The sequence below is a fragment of the Pseudorca crassidens genome, chromosome Y (assembly GCF_039906515.1).
Source record: "Pseudorca crassidens isolate mPseCra1 chromosome Y, mPseCra1.hap1, whole genome shotgun sequence".
Lineage (NCBI taxonomy): Eukaryota > Metazoa > Chordata > Mammalia > Artiodactyla > Delphinidae > Pseudorca > Pseudorca crassidens.
Window position 1 is genome coordinate 6464750 of NC_090318.1, and position 16445 is coordinate 6481194.

The window sequence follows — 16445 nt, forward strand, 5'->3', positions numbered from 1 at the left end:
GGTAACTGAGCAGCATAAGGTCAAAGGATGCTTATTTTATAAAGTAAATGCATGACTCGCATGCAAACATAAAATGAACAAGTGTCCACGATTTAACTCATGAAATACTGCAAGAACCAGGAGTATGTTACTGGTTCAAAGGAGAAATCCAAGAAATATAAATATATTCACCCAAAAACAAATGCTAGAATGGATATACAACTAGATGCAAAATGGTCTATTGATGCGGGAAGCATCAACGCACTACACTGCACACAACCATTTGCATTTCCGTGGACAAGAATCACCTGCATTATTACCAGCTTTCTACGTTTACAGAGTAACAAAATAGCTCAAAGACGATGAGCAACGCAGATAGCCTGCAAGGGTGCAAGAGGGGACATCCAGCCATATTTTGCCCATCTTGAAGCGCTCCACAATTTTTACTGGCTCTAATAATTGCGTTTTAACACTGAATTTTCAAAAATTAATTGTGATTTGATGTTTTCTTACTGTTGTTTACCATTCATTCATTCAACGAATCCTCTCAAGCTGACCAAAAATGTTCCACACAGGAGGCTAGAAACTGTCCATTTTTTAGTTTGAATACACCAAGATATGTCTTTGTACTGAGAGACAAATGCAACTGTACTGTTTTGTTTTTGACTGATTTTGCATATGTGAATGCAACGGCAAACTCTGGCAAATGGGCAAGTCCAGCCGGGCACTTGTTTGTGTACAGCCAGCAGGCAAAGAATGGTTCTTACATTTTTTAATGGTTGGGAAAGATAATAAAATTTCATGACATGAACATTACATGAAATTCAGATTCCAGTGTCCACACATAAAGCTTTACTGGAACACAGCCACTGTCCTTTGTTTAGGGACTATCTATCACTGATTTCAGGCTACAGTGGCCACATGAGTAGTTGTCACAGAGACTTTATGGGCTACAAAGATGGAAATATTTACTATCTGGCCTTTAACAGAAATTGTATATGACGTGGACTTCCCTGGTGGCGCAGTGGTTAAGAATCCGCCTGCCAATGCAGGGGACATGGGTTTGAGCCCTGGTCCGGAAGATCCCACATGCCGCGGAGCAACTAAGTCCATGCGCCACAACTACTGAGCCTGTGCTCTAGAGCCCGCGAGCCACAACTACTGAGCCTGCGTGCCTAGAGCCCGTGCTCCACAACAAGAGAAGCCACCACAATGAGAAGTCCGCGCACTGCAACGAAGAGTAGTCCCCGCTCGCCGCAACTAGAGAAAGCCCGTGCACAGCAACGAAGACCCAACGCAGCCAAAAATAAATAAATAAATAAAAATAAAGAAATTGTATATGATGAGCATTAGAATTCCTAACATATAATGAGCCCCTGAAAAGGTGCTTGGCGCATACCACATGCTCGGTAAATTATATGTTTATTTTCCTTCATATAATAAAGTAAAACTGCTGAGAATAGGAGTGTGTTCTTCAATTCCTTTATAACTCGCAAAATGCACAGACCAGGGTTCTTCAACCTCCCTCGGCACCACTGAGCTTGGAGCTTCTTCACTGTGAGGGCGTCCTGTAGTTTGTCAGCATTCCTGACCTCCACCCACTAGATGCCAGTAGTGACGACCAAAAACGTCTCCCGCCATTGCCAAATGTCCCCTTGGGAGCAGAATCGCTCCAGCTTGAGAACCACTGGCCTCAAACCATGCAGGACAGTAAGTCACTGCTCTACATCATCTAGGAGCTAAATGATGCCAAAGACCCCTGACTTCATAGTACTGGCTTCATTATAGGAGGAAGATTTTCCTAATTAATAATAAATAATCATGCTAAGTTACATGGATACAAAATGGATTATAACCTTTTTCCTGAAGGTAATACAGTAATGACGTACTTTGGGGGAGGAAGAAAATGTACTGTATGGACTTCATTCATGGATTCATTCACAAATATTTGGTGAGCAACTACTCTGTGCCAAACTCCATTCTAGGCTTGAAAATACCACAATGAACAAAGACAACTCAGTCGATGCCCCTCGGAGCTTACTTCCTGGTGAAGGAGACAGACTCTCAGAGATAAAGGAACAACTGTATAATGTCGTGCGGGTATAATAAGGCCGAGGAAGTGTGTAAATGGGTGGGAGGTGACCTGGGAAGGCAAGGCTGAGAAGGTGGCATTTGTGCTGAGACGTGAATGGGGTGCGGTGAGCTGGGTGACTGCGGAAGGAGCCTTCTGGTGGAGGGAAAAGCAGGCTTGATGGGGGTAAAGCAGAGGAGAAAGTTGGAGAGAGAGCACAGGCAGACAAGACAGGGCCGATGTTTTAGACTGAGTGAGGTAGGAAGATATTAAAAGGTGTGAGGCACACAGCAGCAAGATTCAGCTGATATGTTTAAAGGGTCTTTCCAGCAGCTACGTGGGTCGAGTAGAAGCTGGGAGACCCAAGAGGATGCTCCTGGATGGGTCCAGGCAAGAGATGATGGCAGATTGGACAAGGCAGGCAGTTAGATGGGAAGAAGAACTCACCTTCTGGAGGGATCCTGAAGGTGATGGGCTTTGCAGACACAACGAGAACTAATTAGAAAGTGTGTACTTTCTATAAAATATTATGTAAACTTTATCTTTTAATATATATTCAGAAAATTATATCATCAGCATTATTTCTTGATTTGATGAGGTGTTTTTACTCTTCTGTCCGAATATTTGCTCAAAACGTTTTTTCAAGTTGTTGCTCTCTATACAACACAGCCTAGGAGATGGCATTCCAAACTTTAGTTTACCTCTACTGATTTGCTGAGTGATTCCAGGACATTATGCAATACGTATGTGCCTGAATTTCCCCATGTGTAAAATGGAGTTACCACTGCTCACCCTTCACCTCATTAAGCTGAAAAGCAAAGGAAAAGCCTACACAATGCTTCATGAATCTCAGAAGAAGTGCAAACTGTAATTATCTGCAAATGTATCCCATGGTGATAATATCCAAAAGACATAAACTTTGATTAACATGTAAGATTCATCCCCAAGTATTCGGACTAAAGACAACCCTTAAATTTATGTTGGCTTTGTAATATATTTCAAAGTTTCTGTTGAAGTTATCTATGACTTACTGATTCATTTCTGCTTTCAGGCAAAAGGAATTGATTTCTTTTCTTGTCAAGTTCAGTCGCTCAGGTCAGCCTTGATCATTCAATTACAAAACATGGTTTAACAATCTGTATTCCCTAGGGCTGCAATGTTCTTTAATTAGGATATTTTAAAAGCAGTTTAAATGAACGTGTCCCATTCAAATTTCAAGTGTAAAAAAAAATTAATTTCTTGATGGCATAAGGAGAAAAGAGGTGCTTGTGAGAAATAATACTGATACAACAAATTATCATTCAAGTAATACCCAACTAACAAAACTGGACAAAAATACTACTTATGAAATTTAGTCAGCCTCATAGCCATACATTCATACACACACACACACACATATATATCCTCCCCTGCAGTGATGACATAAACAAATTACCCAAAACACCAATTGAAGAACAATGAATATAATAGATAACCAGAAAATATCTTATCAGAGCAAATATGTATGATATTATATAAAAAGAGTTAAAGGATCATAAACCAGACATTTCATTTCTGCCCAGGATCCAGAGAGTCAGAACTAAGCAAAGTTTGTTTTCACCAAATAATTTCACATTCACATAAATAATTCTGTTCTGTTTTTAATAACGCTCATGCGGAGTAAATGACACAACGCATGAGTGAATGTCAGAATGTATCATTATAGTGAAGTTTTAGGTTTAGGAACATTATTCTACAACCGTTTACTTTGAGATAATTTGTTTGAAAGACCTTTCAAACTAATAATGTGCTTCATAAATATGCTGTTTCATATTATTGTGCATTTGCTCAGATGAAATTTTGGTTGTAAAATCAAGGAATGCTTCAATTTTCGGTCTAATAGTCGTAACCATGAAAGAAATCTCATCAAATGCTATTACAATCCCAAAGTGCTGCAGTATTGATAGCAAGTTTAAACTTTATTCACTTATATAATCTGAATAAAACCGACTTTGAGACTGGAGCTGAAGCATATACGTACATATATACTCTCTCTATAAACATATAAATATATTTAAAGATGGTGATGTTTGGGGACTGAGGTAAGAAATCTATGCTATGAAACCTATGAATGAGTATAATGATAACTTGAGAGCATGTGTGTGCAACAAGAAGTACTCAAAGATAGAAAAGAGACTGCTTCAAGAATCCGATTAGCGAATGAGCAATTCCCACACACAAACACAATAAACGCATACAAAACAACTTAGGTGTAAGGAGAATGCATGAAATCTTCTCGTGTAGTCAGAAGATGTTTTCTCCTTAAAAATACTTTTGATTGAAATAATTAGAGAATAAAGAGAGAAATAAGGTAGTATCAGTAATGTCGATATATGTATCTTGATTGCAGTGGTGGCTACACTAACTAAGTCCACACATGTGATAAAATCTCACAGAACTATATACATACGTTGTACCGAGGCGATTTTCTGCTTGTGGTATTGTTCTACATATACGTAAAGGGTAACCGCTGGTGGGAAATGAGTGAAGAGTACATGCGATCTCTCTGTACTAGCCTGGCAACGTCCTGTGACTCTAACAGTTGTTACAAAACGAAACGTTCTTTAAAATACTGATACGGTTGTAGGGAGCGTACCTTAGAACACTGCTTGTGATTCTGGCACCACACCAGGGAACCGTTGTTCTGCAAAAAGAAAAAGAAATATTGACTCATTAAATAATTTTCTATTTGAAATCTGCATACACCTGTGTGTATTAATATAATTTTAAAATACTTGCATTAATGAAAGACCAATTTTGCCACCCTGATATATGTCCCTCTTCCTAAAACAGGATATCATTTTTTGCCCTTGACTTTATGATACAAATACATATAAAATAATGAAGATTTCAAGGTGTTTCAAAAGGAAAAGTGTCTGAGCCGTCTCTCGGGTGTGCTGAGCAACAGAATACAGACCAACAGGAAAATGACCGCTAGACGGTTCTTCTATAGTAAGTAGCTGTGGTAAATTTACAAGTTGGCATCCTGGAGGCTTTCAATTTTAACCAATTCAGTAATAAGTGTTTGAGCCTGGACGTCAAATCCCATGGGAAAAACCTCCTCTTTCCCTTTCACTGGGATGTGTGACTCTGGACAAGGGAATTACTATGTCTGTCCCTCAGTCTGTATCTGTCTGTAAAGCATAAGGACAATATCTCCTGCATGAGGTCAGTGGGATAACTAAGTGAGACACAATCTACTTCGCACAGCTTGACAGTTACTCAACATGTACCAAATACTAGGACTAGGATTTATTTGTTTATTAAAATTTATTTTATTGAACTATAGTTGATTTACAATGTGTTAATTTCTGCTGTCCAGCAAAGTGATTCAGTTATACAAATATATACATTCTTTTTCATATTCTTTTCCAGTATGGTTTATCACAGGATATTGAATATAGTTCCCTGTGCTCTACAGTAAGACCTTGCTGTTTATCCATTCTCTATATACAATAGTTTGCATCTCCTAACCCCAAACTCCCAATCCTTCCCGTCCCCAACACCCCTCCCCCTTGGCAACGACAAGTGTGTTCTCTATGTCAGTGAGTCTGTTTCTGTCTTGTAGATAAGTTCATTTGTGTCACATTTTAGGTTCTACATATAAGTGATATCCTGTGGTATTTGCCTTTGACTTACTTCACTTAGTATGTCAATCTCTAGGTCCACCCACGTTGCTGCAAATGGCATTGTTTCCTTCTTTTTTATGGCCGAGTAGTATTCCATTGTATACATGTACCACATCTTCCGTATCCATTCATCTGTTGATGGACACTTAGGTTGCTTCCATGTCTTGGCTATTGTAAATAGTGCTGCTATGAAGATAGGGGTGCGTGTATCTTTTTGACTATAGCTTTGTAGGACTATGATTTATTCCCTAGTATTTGAATTCCTGCTTGAAACTTGTCATTCCACATGACTAAAATTTTGGTGATGGTTGGACTGTGATATTTACATCAGATTGTTCTAGGCTGGCGTGGTTGTAACAGATAACAGAAACAGTCATCCAAAAATTAAGATGCTGTGGCCTCCTGTTCTTTGAAGTTCAAGGTTGGGTATGAGATAAAGTAGTCCATTTCCTGTATATGAATGCCTAAGCTTTTAAGAACATCGGTATGAATAGAATAGTATCACCTTTGTTTGCAGTTAAAAGAACACTGAACCAATAATATATCTTTTGAAAAATACTCTTATTACACGTTTATTGATATATAATTCACAAACACAAAAGTTACTTATATAACTCAATGGTTCTCAGAAGAAAGGTTGTGCGACCATCACCACTAATTTCTGAACTTTCTCATCACCCCTGACAGAAAGCAGTACCCATTAGCAGTCCTTCCACCCAGGTCCTGGCCACCACGAACGTACTTTCTTTCTCTATAAATTTACCTACTCTGGACACTTGTTATAAACGGAATCATACAATATGTAGTCTTCTGTGTCCGACTTCTTTCATTTCATCATGTTTTACATTGTGTTAAATGATATACTATTTTTGCTTCATCCACATTGCCATATAGGTCAATACTTCATTCTTTTTCGTTGTCACATTCCATTGTACGGGTATTTGCTCTTCCATTCACAGTAATGTATCTTAATAATACAGGATTCCCCAAACCACTGGGTAGATCCCAACTGTTTAGGATTAGAAATTTTCCTCTCCTATCTAAAACTCACTCAGCTGTAGATCTCAGTCCCACAGTAAGGCTTTAGCTATGAAATCTCTGCACCATACGGCCCTAACTTTCCCCTTTACAGTCTTAACTCCCCCAAACTGCTGAATCGCTGCAATTTTAGATAATGCGGTATCAACCTACTCATCCCCTTATTAAGGTCCACACATCTTCAGGGGGCCCTCATCTCTCTCTACATATCAATGTTCATCAGTCCGACAAACAAGGGCTGAAGCTGGAGCAGTATATGAACAGCCTGGGCTGAGGTTAAGTATGATCTTTGGCAGGGTTGACATCAGAGAAATAATTAGATTGGGCAGAGGCCAAAGCTGGACCAACAGTGGACATGGTTTAATTACTGGAAATGACGTGTGAGTAAAAAGGGTGCAAGAAAGAGGGCATTATGGGCAAATTGGTGTTTCAGAAAAGGAGCCCTTGGCCTGGTGACAAACTCAAAGTTCACAGTGGGGGTTAGGCAGACTGAGCTGTCGGTCATAAACAGGGTGACAACTGCAACAAAAAGCAGGGGCCAAACGTTGAGGAGTATATTTTCACAGGAAAGCTGACAACAGGGTCCAGGGCAGCTTTGGAGAACGTCACCCTCATTGTCTTTTCCCGGAAGGCTCTTTGGTCCATGCGGGGTTGGGTCCCGCTGGGACTTCTGAGGACCACGTCTGTCAGAGAACATCCTGGCCCCAACTTGAGTGCTCTGTGCTCATAGCCCAGAGATGGGAACCAGTGGGGTTCCTTCTAAAGAGACTCAGGGCTGAAGTGAAAGGACGCCAATCTAAGAGACTAGGTCAGGGCCAGATCCTGACAAGCTCCTGCACCAGGTCTGAGGACCTTCTGCCTCCTCGTGTCAGGTCAGAGGGTCCGGCCCCTTGCTCTGGGAACCTTGACCTCGGACCAGCTTCCACCTCCTTCCCCTCCAGGTCTGCCTTTTCCTGGACAGATGGGCAGGACCTCTGGATGCCTGCCTCTGCTGCATGTGCCGCACAGCTCTTGAGAGATGTATCACACCCTCTCCTGCTGTAGCATCTGTTTTCTTTGATCTAAGCCTTAGCTCCTCAACTAGAGTGTGTGGTCCAGCAGACCGGCCTTCCTGTTTGCTCTCTGCTTCAAAGTTTCACAGTAGCAACTGGACCAGCTCCTGATTCTCACAGAGGTGGCTTCCATCAAAGGCCATGCAAAGGTGACTGGGCCTGCAAAAGCAGGCGTGGTAACTGCTGCTTGCCCCCCATTAGTGGCTGACAAAATGTTACCCGTGGGGTAATATGCCACTGACCTGATTATTACCTATAACTATTACCATGATGACATGACTGGCCACATCTATATAGCAGGCACTCGCTCTGGTGTTGGACATATTCAGCCCCACATAACCATCCCGTATACGACACAAGTTTCATTTACCCATTTTCTACTTAAGAAACTGGGAGTCAAAGACGGCAACTAAAATACGGACATCCTGAAGCCAGTGGTTAAACTCAACCGTGAGTACCCCAGTGAGGAAAGCTGAGTGAGACACAGGGTGAGATTTACAGTGGGCTGTGAAGGAATCTCCAGGTTTATAATCTCGGAAGGAGAGCAGAATTGGTCCAGACAGTCCTGAACGCCGTAAGCTCAGGGAACAACAGATTGGATGGATGGGCTGGAACAGACAATAGGAGAGGAGGTTGGCTGAGTAGGTAGAAAGCAGATTACAGTGGATTTTGACTTACTGGAAATAAAATATTTTATTTAGTAAATGTCAGGGGGTTTAAAAAAGAAAATAGAGGATTCGATCTGTGAGACGCTCTGTTCATGGCACACCTTGGTTAGAATCCTTTTGCTCCCTTTGTAGAGGAAATGGTCCAACCTCAACAATAAAAGAATCCGGCAAAGACTGTCTTCAGCCGCCCAGCAAATGCAAACTCTGCGCCCCCTCCCATGCTGAAACACAGTGTTCCCTGTCCTATTGGCTCGAATACCCCAATAGCCACAAAGCCCATCTGTTGTCTACATTTTATTGGGAGTTAATATCAACGCATCTCCTCGACCAAAGCATTTTCATTTTAAGCACAATTTCCCATTAATCATCAAATGAAAAGCTGTCATTAGAAAGAAATATTCGGGGCAACAGCGAGCAGGCATGGAAGATTATTGTGATTATAATCATTTCTTTTTTCATTACTGAAGATAGTATGTCACAGTTTGCTTGGGAAGATTAAAAAGGTAATCCATGCAAAGTATTTAGCAAAATATTTGGCACAGAGTTAGATATAAAAAAAATTTTTTTTTAAAGGCCATTGTGATTATTGACGTTACTTCCTTTGTTTGCCGTTACGTTTGTTCTGAGGAGTGCAGGAGTAATCCTGGACTTACAGTCTCCCAGCTCCTGTGTGTAACACTCATCCTAGGCTAACCGGTTCCATCTTATTAGTGAGGCTTGGGGGGTGCGAGGGGGGCGGGGGGAATTATCATGGATTTTTCCCTGGGTGGTAGCAATTTGCCAATGTTTGCCAATGTGATGCGACGGCAATTGCTCTAACTGCCTTTAACTGGCCATTTGTATTTCCTTTACGGTGAACCGTCTGTGCGTTTTACCATTTCTATTTTGGATGGTTTACCCTTTTCTTAGCAACTGCAGCAGCTATTAGTACCAATTAGACTTAATAATAACTTGTCTGTAATAGGTGTTGTAAAATGTTTCCAGTGCATCACTTGTCTTTTGAATTTATTCATGGAGTTTTCTCTCTGCAGAAATTTTCTACACACACACACATTTCCACCCTATTTCCTTAAAACAATCCCCCCCCCATGTCAAGGTATTGCAGCTGCCCTATGCCTTTGCCTTTACCAATCACCATCGGCCATACATACAATTTATCCCTACAAAGAACTTCTACGAACCCTGCCTAATGGCATCAAGGATGTCTATAAGCCCCTGAGTAACTCCAGCCACTGTGTTTGGGCCAGGTGTGCACGTACACTGCACCATCCACCTACGCTGCTTACCTGCTCTTACCTCTCTTTGAGCAGGAAAGCAATGGAAAAAGACAAGAATCCGGTACATTTCAACATCCCGCCCGGGGGAAGTTTTTAGTTGCATTACAATAGCCTTCACCACTAAAGCCAATTGACAACAACAATAAAAAAGTCTCGCTCTGGCTAAAAGCCAGCAAAATAAAGAGACAAAGTACATTAGGCATGAAAGACATTTGCCTCTAGAATCATCATTGTAACCTCCAGGTAGGATCAGACAGCAGGACTTTTGTAATTATCTCAAGATTATATCCTGTATTTTATTGGTTTAACTAGATCAAACATGAATGCCACTCAATCCAACTTTCAAAGAGTCTATATAAAGTTCAATCAACTGCACCCAGACACTATTTCAATGATATTTTCAAAGTCCCTCCATTTCTAGGCTTTTGATTTTTTCCTTTAAGAAAAATAATTCTTCAAAAGCTTCAAGTAAACACTTCACTCAAAGACGGCCCTCAAGGGAAGGATAAAGAGAGATGAAAACTAGTTATCTAGATACAACCATCTGCAAAGAAAACAGAGAATTAGGACAGATCCCACTTGTTTTTTTAGCATAAGCGGGGAACGGTGTGGAAGAGCCCCAAGGCCTGAGCACTGGGCAGTTTCGGAAACTCAGCCCTGAGTGACTGCCCAACAGCAGGACAGAACATTTGAGTTGAAACCGTTCCAGAAAACCCACAATAGACCTAAACTTTACAAATCAACCCTATGAAACCACAAGTAACTAGCTGTGACTCCATCGATGATTTTCATTTCATGTTAAATGTAAAGTTTCTAAAATGAAGGCATAGATTAAAATTTAGCAGCTCATTTTCATCCAGAATATTTTCCTATTACTTTGGAATTAAGAAATAAAATAGGTGATTTCGTTTGTTGTTATAAGGATATTCCTTTCTATCGTCGATACACTCACAAAGTTTCTCACGCATTCCACAGCAGCTAACAGAGGGGTCCAGGACACTTAAATTGACACTCAGCATTTCCATGGCTCAAAATATTTTTTAAAATGAATCTTTGCTAGTGGTCATCACAACGATACATTCATTCAAAATATTTCTCAGGAAACTTAAATGCATATTGCTAAGCGAAAGAAGTCAGTCTGAAAAGGCTACAGTATTGTATGATTCCAACTCTATGCCATTCTGGAAAAGGCAAAACTATGGAGACAGTGAACAGATCAGTGGTTGTCAGAGGCTGAGGGGAGGGAGGGATGAACAGACAGAGCACAGAGGAGTTTTAGGGCACTGAACCCACTCTGTATGATACTGTAATGGTGGATACATTATACATTTGTCCAAACCCATAAAATGTACAAGAGCGAACCCTGATGTAAACTACGGACTTGGGGTGATGATGACATGTGGATGAAGGGTCGTCAAGGTAGCAAATGTACCACTGTGGGGGAGGGTGATAACAGGAGAGGCTGTGCACGTATAGGGCCAGAGGGTATATAGGAACTCTTTGTATTTTCTGCTCAATTTTGCTGTGAACCTAAAACAGTGTCTACTTAAAAGGTAAAAAAAGCTCTGTGTTTACATCTGTTGTTTAGAGGAGGAGTTCTTTCACATGTTATGGACCATCCTCAGTAAATAAACAGCCTTTTCATTAACCAGTCCCCCTAAAAAATTTCCCTCTGAATTCTACCAATCTCTCAGAGTGAACTGAATTCTACAGGAAAACAGTATCTGACCGTACAAATACACCTCTCCAGACACCCAGCCCTCCCCTCTGGCCCCCACCACTGGAATGCAGGGCCCCGCCAGGTTCTTTGCTTCACTTCCTCACACCTGGCAAGCTTGTCCAGGAAGGAGAACCTCTGTAAGTGCTGTCCTCCCACCCAGAACTTGTCTCCTCCCCAAGTCGACTCCCATGCACCCTTCAGGTCACTGCAAGTGCCACTTCTTTCAGGAAGCCTTCCCTGACTACAACAGCTCCCCTGTTGCACATGCTCTGCGCCTCCCTGTACTTCTCTTCCGACGCATTCTACACAGTTGCCAAGTATAAACATATTCGTGTTCTCTTTCCTTAGTGATCATCACGACCACTCCCCACCTCGGCCCCGCCCATGACCTCCTTAAAGACAGAATGTGTCTATATCTCCCCCTCACCACTGGCTCCCTCATGATCTTAATGAATATTGACTGAATAAATACATGAATGGAATAGGGAGTCATACAAGTAAATTTAAACTTAATCATTAGATCATGAGGAACTGAAAAGAAGGAAATAAATAGATGGAGCTGAACAAATTTTTCATCTTCTCTGGGTGGAGCTTTTAGGAAATGGCCTCATTATTTTGTTTCCTGTAGAGTGTCCAAGAGATTGGGCCTGAGAATATGAAAATCTGAACAAAAACTTGTATTCAGAAGCAAGTACAAATTACTTAAGAAACAGTCATGCTAATTATCTTTTTATAGATGTAAATAAAGTCATCTAAAGAAAAATTTATAGAACAGCAAGGGCTCGACGATGCCATATGGGAAAACATTACTTTCATTAACACTTTACTATGAATTTTAATAAGGAATATGCTTACAAATTCTGTCTGTGGGAGAACACTAAATGAGGACGCAACTTTTACTACTTACTGTCTCTGACAGAATGCTGGGACCCACCACAGAATCGGAGATGCTAGCTTCTGTTAGCACACCTCAGGCAGTAGTCTTCCAACTGTAATCTCCTCCAAGAGGATGTGCTAGGTCTGAATTCATTCTTGCCACAGCTATGATTTGGGGTATGTATTCACTGAACCATGTTTGGTCATAAAATTTATATTTTCAGGAGAAAATTCTGGTAAATTGTGCATTCTCCACAAAATCACATAAAGCCCTGGAAGATTTCAAGACTGAATAAATGACTTGTGCCAAGAGAAATCCAACCTTAGGTAGGTTTAGAGGGAGCATGAAATGTAATAACTAAAATTTAGTAAATGACTCGTATTACAAAGTAAGGGAAGCACGAGCAATAGAGTACCTATATAAATTAAACAACTCCAGCACTGTTCCTGGGAAACCGAGAAAACAAAGAAACGTCGGTATAAACTTCATTCTCTTCCCAGCTCCTCCTTCACAGCAGGGACAAGAAACGGTGTCGATGAAGATGAATGCAGATTATAAAGGCAGGCGTATGCTCAGACATCACTCTCAAGTGTTTACTTCGCTGGTAAATTGTGTGGATTCTCCCAATTCCAGGAACCTCTCCCCAGGCGCCATACCTGCTTGTCTGGAAAGTAAACGCCTATGGAATAAAGGGCCCAGGCTGGCAGGACAGAGGTACAAGGGTTCAGCAGGTAGGAATGACCATCTGCTTCGAAGTGCTGGAAGGGTTATCTCCAAGGTGGGTGGCTTGTGTCGGCCACACCCACTTCTGTTTCCAACCCTTACTTTGAAGGGTCCCTGACTTTAGTGTTGATCATTTGTTTGGGTCTCAGTGATGGTGAGAAAGACAAGACCGGGAAGAAGAGAAGGAGCCGTAGGGAAGGAAGTGGATGAAATAGGCAAGAAAGATAGAAAAGGTCCCGAAAGTCTGGGTTAAGTGGCATATTAAGTCCTTGGGCGTAAACACGAGATGCTAAAACCTCTCTAAAATTTAATATAAAAGCACATTTTGCTTTTGTCATCAAGAGGCGAAGGCAAATCTTCTGCATTCTTTAAGATGATTATAACCCAGCCACACTAAAGCCATTGGCATGAGGACTGCCTCTCAGCGGCCCCTTTGGTGGGCGCCTGAATGAAGAGGTGGTACTTTCTGACACTAGGAGGCTAGGCTCAGTTATGTAGCTTCAGCTCGGTCTCCATGGCAACCACCGGGCCGGCCCGTCCAACTTTGGATATGCAGTCCCCACTAAAATCTGAGTATCCCAGCTACACCTGCAGTCCACAGGAGTTAGAGACAAAGCACAGAAAGAAAGTCTGGTAGACACGAGGAGGCAATGAGCTCTGGAAACATGATTAATGACCAGGATGCACTTGTTTGGACCTAGAACATCCCCTTTCAACAACCTCAGGAAAAGTCCTGAGATAACACACCATGAAGACATAAAATCTGATTGTTTCTGAAGTCGGGGTGCTTCTTACCCCAACTGCGATGAATGTGCACCATCATTGCTGGCCAGGTGGCAGTCATGACATAGAGGTCAACACTTTACACATGTGAACTTGGTGGTCACAGTTGTGCACGCTATCACCATTTACACTGAGTTGTGTACCTTGTTGGTTCTATACATGTTGGGTTTAATTACTACTTAAAGTGTGACTTGAAAGATCAGAAAGAGAAATTAAACAATCCCATTTACCATCGCATCAAAAAGAATAAAACACCTAGGAATAAACCTACCTAAGGAGGCAAAAGACCTGTACTCAGAAAACTATAAGATACTGATGAAACAAAGCTGACACAAACAGATGAAGAGATATACCATGTTCTTGGATTGGAAGAATCAATACTGTCACAAGGACTATACTACACAAAGCAATCTACAGATTCAATGCAATACCTATTGAATTACCAAAGGCATTTTTCACAGAATTAGAACAAAAAATTGTACAATTTGTATGGAAACACAAAAGGCCCTGAATAGCCATAGAAATCTTGAGAAAGAAAAACAGAGCTGGAGGAATCAGGCTCTCTCACTTCAGACTATACTACAAAGCTACAGTGATCAACACAGTATGGTACTGGCACAAAAACAGAAATATAGATCAATGGAACAGGATAGAAAGCCCAGAGATAAACCCATGCACATATGGTCACTTTATTTTTGATAAAGGAGGCAAGAATATACAATGGAGAAAAGACAGCCTCTTCAATAAGTGGTGCTGGGAAAACTGGACAGCTACATGAAAAAGAATGAAATTAGAACATTCTCTAACACCATACACAAAAATAAACTCAAAATGGATTAAAGACCTAAATGTAAGACCAGATACTATAAAACTCTTAGAGGAAAACATAGGTACAACACTCCTGACATAAATTGCAACAAGATCTGTTTTGATCCTCCTCCTAGAGTAATGGAAATAAAAACAAAAATAAACAAATGGTACCTCATTAAACTTAAAAGCTTTGCACAGCAAAGAACCATAAACAAAATGAAAAGACAACCTCCAGAATGGGAGAAAATATTTGCAAATGAAGCAACTGACAAGGGACTAATCTCCAAAATACACAAACAGCTCATGCAGCTCAATAGCAGTAAAACAAATAACCCAATCCAAAAATGGGCAGAAGACCTAAATAGACATTTCTCCAAAGAAGACATACAGATGGCTAAAAAGCACGTGAAAATATGCTCATTGCCACAAGTTATTAGAGAAATGCAAATCAAAACTACAGTGAGGTATCACCTCATACCAGTCATCAAAAAATCTACAAATAGTAAATGCTGGAGAGGGTGTGGAGAAAAGGGAACCCTTCTACACTGTTGGCGGGAATGTAAATTGGTGCAGCCACTAAGGAGAAGAGTATGAAGGTTCCTTAAGAACCTAAAAATAGAGCTACCATAAGATCCAGCAATCCCACTCCTGAGCATATATCCAGAGAAAACCATAATTTGAAAAGATGCATGCACCCCAATGTTCACTGCAGCACTATTTAAATAGCCAAGACATGGAAGCAACCTAAACGTCCATCGACAGATGAATGGATAAAGAAGGTGTGGTACATGTGTACAATGGAATATTACTCAGCCATAACAAAGAACTAAATAATGCCATCTGCAGTGACATGGATGGACCGAGAGATTGTCATACTGAGTGAAGTCCGACAGAGAAAGACAAATTACCATATGATATCGCTTATACATGGAATCTAAAATAATGGTACAAATGAACTTATTTACAAAACAGAAATAGAGTCACAGATGTAGAAAACAAACTTACGGTTACCAAGGTGGAAAGAAGGGGAGAGGGATAAATTGGGAGATTAGGATTGACATATACACACAGCTATATGTAAAATAGGTAACTACTAAGAACCTACCGTATAACACAGGGAACTCTCCTCAATACTCTGTAATGATCTATATGGGAAAAGAATCTAAAAAAGAGTGGATATATGCATATGTATAACTGATTCACTTTGCTGTACAGCAGAAACTAACACAACACTGTAAATCAACTATGCTCCAATAAAAATTAATTTTAAAAAATGTGATTAAAATAATTAGACTAAGATTTGACATTGAAAGGAAAAATTATTCTGTGCTCAGAAATGCAAAGACTAAAGAGGTGCAGCAAATATTCATTGGTGGAAAGACTGAACTTGCACATTTTCATATTTCCTTGTAACTAATAACTAATACTTTATAGGTTTAAGGACGGAGTATGTCACAGGTAGATGAATCTGTACTACACGTTCTTACTAATATATGAACAAAAGGATTCACAATCTCATGCAAAAATGCAAATGAAGGCGGAAGAAATCTCCAAATCTCCTGGACCAGATGAAAGCTGTTAACAAAGCAACAAGGTATTAGTGAGACCCAATGATGCTTCATAAATGACCATCATTAAACCATCTGTCATTATTCACAATCATTTTTTTAAAATCTTCGGGTTATGTAAAAATGGATGTTCTGCCCATGGCTTCTTAGATCCCGTGAAACCTTGTATACAGATGTATGTCAGCTCTCCACAAATCCCTTTCTCCTCCAT

General features: G+C 40.6%; 1 protein-coding gene across 1 annotated transcript in view; it reads right to left on the reverse strand.

Moving 5' to 3' along the window:
• The window catches only part of LOC137217831 (anosmin-1), a 190442-nt gene that overhangs the window by 148623 nt on the left and 25374 nt on the right, over positions 1–16445 (reverse strand). Inside the window, exon 2 of the mRNA XM_067724790.1 lies at positions 4686–4733. Coding sequence (XP_067580891.1) covers positions 4686–4733 — 48 coding nt within the window. The remainder of the gene's footprint in view (positions 1–4685; positions 4734–16445) is intronic.